The 4,849-nt window shown below is 33.6% G+C and overlaps 1 protein-coding gene and 1 long non-coding RNA gene across 3 annotated transcripts in view; one reads left to right on the forward strand and one right to left on the reverse strand.

The window, feature by feature from the left end:
• Positions 1–1,790: 1,790 nt before the first annotated feature.
• Positions 1,791–4,849, reverse strand: part of copz2 (COPI coat complex subunit zeta 2) — a 7,085-nt gene continuing 4,026 nt past the window's right edge. The window contains exons 4-9 of one of the 2 annotated variants that reach the window (XM_017040792.2): positions 4,704–4,795; positions 4,371–4,426; positions 4,085–4,162; positions 3,846–3,897; positions 2,806–2,844; positions 1,791–2,075 (exon numbers count right to left, since the gene is read on the reverse strand). In XM_017040792.2, the coding sequence (XP_016896281.1) occupies positions 2,004–2,075; positions 2,806–2,844; positions 3,846–3,897; positions 4,085–4,162; positions 4,371–4,426; positions 4,704–4,795 (389 nt within the window). In that variant the 3' untranslated portion in view covers positions 1,791–2,003. Of the gene's footprint in view, positions 2,076–2,805; positions 2,845–3,597; positions 3,701–3,845; positions 3,898–4,084; positions 4,163–4,370; positions 4,427–4,703; positions 4,796–4,849 lie in introns of those variants that run through there. The other variant, XM_025064805.1, reaches the window with a different exon arrangement.
• On the forward strand, positions 3,811–4,485 carry LOC112488452 (uncharacterized). Its single transcript, XR_003052522.1, has 2 exons — positions 3,811–3,948; positions 4,114–4,485. It is a non-coding gene; the product is annotated as an uncharacterized LOC112488452 (long non-coding RNA).

Below are 4,849 nucleotides of genomic sequence, written 5' to 3' on the forward strand. Positions count from 1 at the left end.
TTTTTAGAAAGTTTTTATTGGGAAAATTTAAAAAAAAGAATTTTTTTCTAAATTTTTAGAAAAATTTATAGAAAAAATAATTTTTTTTCTAAAAGAATTTTTTTCTAAAAATATATTTCTAAAAAAAATTTTCTAAAAATGTTTTCAGAAAATTCGGAAAAAAAAAATTTTTCTAAAAAAATCTTTTTTAGAACATTTTTTTAAACTAAGGTTTCTAAAAACTGTAGAATATAATTTATTTTTGCATTTCTTTATGAAGAAAATTTTTTGCATGTTTTTGTGTAAACCAGTTTTAGAAAAAAACAATTTTTAGAAAACTTTTTTTTGGGAAAAATTTTGGGGAGAATTTTTGGGAAAACATTTTTGGGTTAAAATTTGAAATGTGTTCGAAAATGTTTTTAAAACAATATAAGAAATATTCAGGAAGAACATTTTTTGAAACATTTTTAGAAAAAACATTTTTAAAAAATAAAAAAAAAATATTTTTTAGAAAACGTTTTTTTCTAAAAAATTTTCTAAAAACATTTTTTTTATAAAATTTTTTTTTTAATTTCTAAAAAAATTTTTTTTTTAAATTTTTTCTCTAAAAAGTTTTTTTTCTAGACTTACCATCGTGAAAAACATGCTGCCAAGTGAAAAGATAGAAAAAAAAATTTTTTTAAACCTTTGTTTTCTCTAAAAAAAATTTTTTTCTAAAAAAGTTTTTGGAATAATATTTTTGGCATGTTTTGTGTGAAACATTTTTGAAAAAAACTTTCAAAAAAATTCAGAAAGGTTTTTTAGTTTTAGAAAAAAATTTGGGGGGAAAATATTTTGAAAACTCAAAAAAATATTTCAGGGAAAAATAAAAAACAATTTTAGAAAAAAAGATTTGGGAAGATTATTTGAAAAAACGTTTTTGAAACATTTTTAGAAAGTTTTTATCGGGAAAATTTGAAAAATGTTTTTAACAATTTTTAGAACACTACGAAGCCTATTAAGGTTTCTAAAAATTTCTAAAAAACAGAATTTATTTTTGCATTTTTTGGGGGGGAAACGTGAAAAATTTTTGAATTTTTAAAAAAAAAAAGTTAGTTATGAAAAACTTTTTCAGAACTTTTTAAAGAATTTTGAAAAATGTTTAGGGAGATTTTTTTTGTTTTTTGTCTTTTCTGCATGGTTCTCACAAATTTAAGATATTTAATGCAAAATCTGAAGTTTGAATGTCAAATTTCAATGAAATTTTTTAAAATAGTCTTTGTAAAATTATTTCTCCACATTTTACCTTTTCTGCATGTTTCTCATAAAGTTAGGGCATTTAAAAAACATTTTTTAAAACATTGTATTAAATCGTTTAATCTTTTCCTGCATATTTTCCATCAAATAAGGGTTTTTGTACTAATTTTTGTCAAAATCTAAATTTTACTACTCATTTTTGATCAAATTTGGTCGTTTGATGAAAAGTTTTATACATTTTTTTTAATTAATCTTTTCCTGCATGTTTCTCATCGAAAAAGGACATTAAAAAATCATTTTTTTAAACAATTTTATTTCTGTTCATTTTTGTGTCAAAATTTGACACCGTTTTCTTGTTAATACTGGTAAAATTTGGTAAAATTTTGATGATACTTAGAAAACAATTTTTTGAATATTTTGTATTAAATCTTTTTGTCAAAATTTAAAGTTTTCGTGTCATTTTTGGTCAAATTTCAATCAAATTTTGATGAAAATCTGCGTAAAATTATTGTCAAAATTTAAAGTTTTCGTTTTTTTTGATGAAAATCTGCGTAAAATTATTTTCAAAATCGTATCTTTTCCTGCATATTTCTCATCAAATTAGGGAATTTAGAGAATATTTTTTGAAATTTTTTGTATTAAACCTATTTAGTTCATACTTTTAAATGCATTTTCTTGTCTACAATCGAGCAAAAATTGTTATTGTTTGTATTGTTCTAAAGAAACGTAGAACTGGTTCACCTGAACAAAGCACCTGCTGTATGGAACTGCGTTAGTGTATCCTGAGTCTAAGAGTGCAGTGAAGGAGTTGTCATAGAGTGACTTACGTTAGATGTCAAGGCCAGTTTCTCTGTTATGTGCTGTGAGGGTTAGAGCAACAGATAAAGAAGCAGCTTAGACTATGACACACACACACACACATACATACATACAAGAACAATTGAATTATTATTTAATTTTTACTTAAATTTTATTTAAATAAAATGTAATGTTAAATGAATGAATGGCAGAAATGGTCATTTATTTGTACCGTTTGCAGAATCAATACTGAACTATGAAGTTTGTGAAGAAAAGAAATGTATCCCAATAACCTCTAAAGATTAATAAAAGAGCAGATGTTTGTACAAAGACATGCACGTGAGTGGACAGTTTCAGGTCATTATTGTTACTTGTGTATCTTCTCTACAGGAAACCAGATGTTAATGATTAGTAAAAGCAAACATACAGCAGATGTTGTCAGAGGGATTCAAAATATCCTGCAGAACTGATGTCTGTTTGTAAATACGACACATTTGAGAGACGCCAACATCAAATAAGCTCCAATCCAAACTCTTTTTGTGGAATACCACGAGTCTATAATTCAGACTTTTCTGTTATCTACGAGTTTTTTCTTTTGCAAAAGTAGAATTTTATTTTTTTACAGTGAATCAAATTAATCTCTTTTTTTATTTTAAAGACTTTTCATGCCCACCATTGTTTTGTATCTAAGTATTCAGCTGAGGAAAAGTACTAGACATGTACTATGTACTACTACACAATACTGCGTGTAACATTGTGCCATTGGGGTGTATTTGTGTCTGTGTGAGTTACCTGTGCGACGCTTTGCTCCGATAATGGGTTTTCGTCCGCCTGTGAACCACATTGACAACAGTGAGGTCAGAGGTCAGGAAACAGATGAAGATGCAGTCGACGACAAAGACGACACACGCGCACGCACACACACACACACACAGAGAAAGGCAGAGCAGCACACACCACAGACTGTGGGATTAGGTGGATTAATGGATCAAACACAGAAACTCTGGAGAACAGGATTATTCTGTGGACGTTGGGTCCAAAGATCCAAACCTGTCGCCTGTGATTGGCCCGTCCAATCACGTGCTCCTCCACTCAGACATCAACATCATCCTCATCAGTTTCTGTTCTTTATCTTTCACTTTCCTCCTCCTCCAATCATAGTCTACACAGTTATAGAATACAACAGTCTTCATTCTAATCCACTGAGCCAAAATGTTGTATTTTGTATTTAATCATTAAGCCCTGGACTTTTTTTTTTAAACTTTTATTCCTGTTCTGTCTTTGCCTCTATTTTTTTAAAACATAATTTGCCTTTTATTTGAATGCCTGTGATAATTTTTGCATAGTCTTCCATCTTCAATGGAAGCACAACCTGGCGCAACCACCAGGGGGCACTTCTAGCGTTTACCTGTGGCACCACCTGCTGGTTTGTTTTAACAGTTAGTCGTCATGCTCACGTCTCACCGTGCGTTTACCTCGTCTGTCTCCCCCGTGTCCCCCGTCTCCCCTCCACTCGTCCACCGCCTCCATCACACTCTCACTCATTCAGTTTCTCGCCCTCCTCACTCTTTGTCTCTCTCACCCTCTGTCTGTTCATTTACAGCAGCTGGCTTCTGTCTGTCTGAGCTTCCAGGTTACCAGTGATGTAATCTAACAGGACAAAGCCATAGGCTGGCTCTGACATGAGCTGAACCAATCAGAAGTTGAGACAAAGGGAGAAGGGGAGAGAAAGGTGGAAGTGGGTAAAGAGAGGCAGGAAGCAGAGGAGAAAAAGCTACAACAACACAAGTTGATCAGAGTAGAAGCCAGGGGCAATGGGGCAGTTTTCTTACCCTGTAGTTGACCTTCTGTAACACCTGCTGGGGGTCGCTTTCGAGAATCACCCTGACAACAACAGGAGGCGGCCAATCAAATTCAAGAACCGTCAAAGACCGGGTAAACATTGAATTTCATTCATCACAAAATCACAATAAAAAAAATAATGATAGTAAATCTGTGACTACAGCGCCCCCTGCAGAGGAGGTAGTTGACACTATGTGCAGGAAGTAACAGAACTGTTTCATTTTTTTACCCTCCATCGATGATTTCATCCACAACCAGGAAAACTCCTTCCATGTTGTCCAGTAAACATTTCCGTTCCACATTTTTCCTGGAGAGAAAAGTCACGATAAGTCACACAGAGACGGAGGGGACGTTTTCAAACAGGAGTTAATGCGTGACACAAGTTCAAGGGGAAACCTGGAACTAGTACTGAGTTTTACATCAGCTGTCAGTGAGTATTTGTGTGGCTGAACATAAGGACTGAGGCTCCACTGCGTCCGTGACATGTGGCCAATAAAAAGCCTCCGTCTGCTCACCTGAGGATGTGGCTGAGGGACTCGAACAGGCAGTTCAGCACCGACATCAGCATCAACTGAGGAAAGAAAAGAGTGTTACTGTAGTTCCTCACAATGACCACTGGGGGGACAATCAGAAAATTAAGTGATAAAAAATGTTTTAAAAAATCACTTTCAACAACAGGAATGTTCAGATTTGTTAAATTTGGTTCTAATGGTTTTTTTTTTTACACTAATTCATGCTCTTTTTGTTAAGGAACACGTCACCACCTGTAGAGGGCACTACTCTCTATACAGCCTTCAATCATTCAACTCCTGGAGGGAAAGGAAACCTGACGATGTGGCTGAGCTCACCTCATTCTCCTGAACACTTCCCACCACGTAGAAGAAGAGGTCGATGCTGCTCTTATAGACAATGGTCAACCCCTCCAGGAGGGAGATCTCATCTACGGGGGGGAAAGACGAGAGGGGGGGGGAGAGGGGAGGGGGAGCATGAAAGA

The sequence above is a fragment of the Cynoglossus semilaevis genome, chromosome 17, assembly GCF_000523025.1.
Source record: "Cynoglossus semilaevis isolate Cse_v1.0 chromosome 17, Cse_v1.0, whole genome shotgun sequence".
NCBI lineage: Eukaryota > Metazoa > Chordata > Actinopteri > Pleuronectiformes > Cynoglossidae > Cynoglossus > Cynoglossus semilaevis.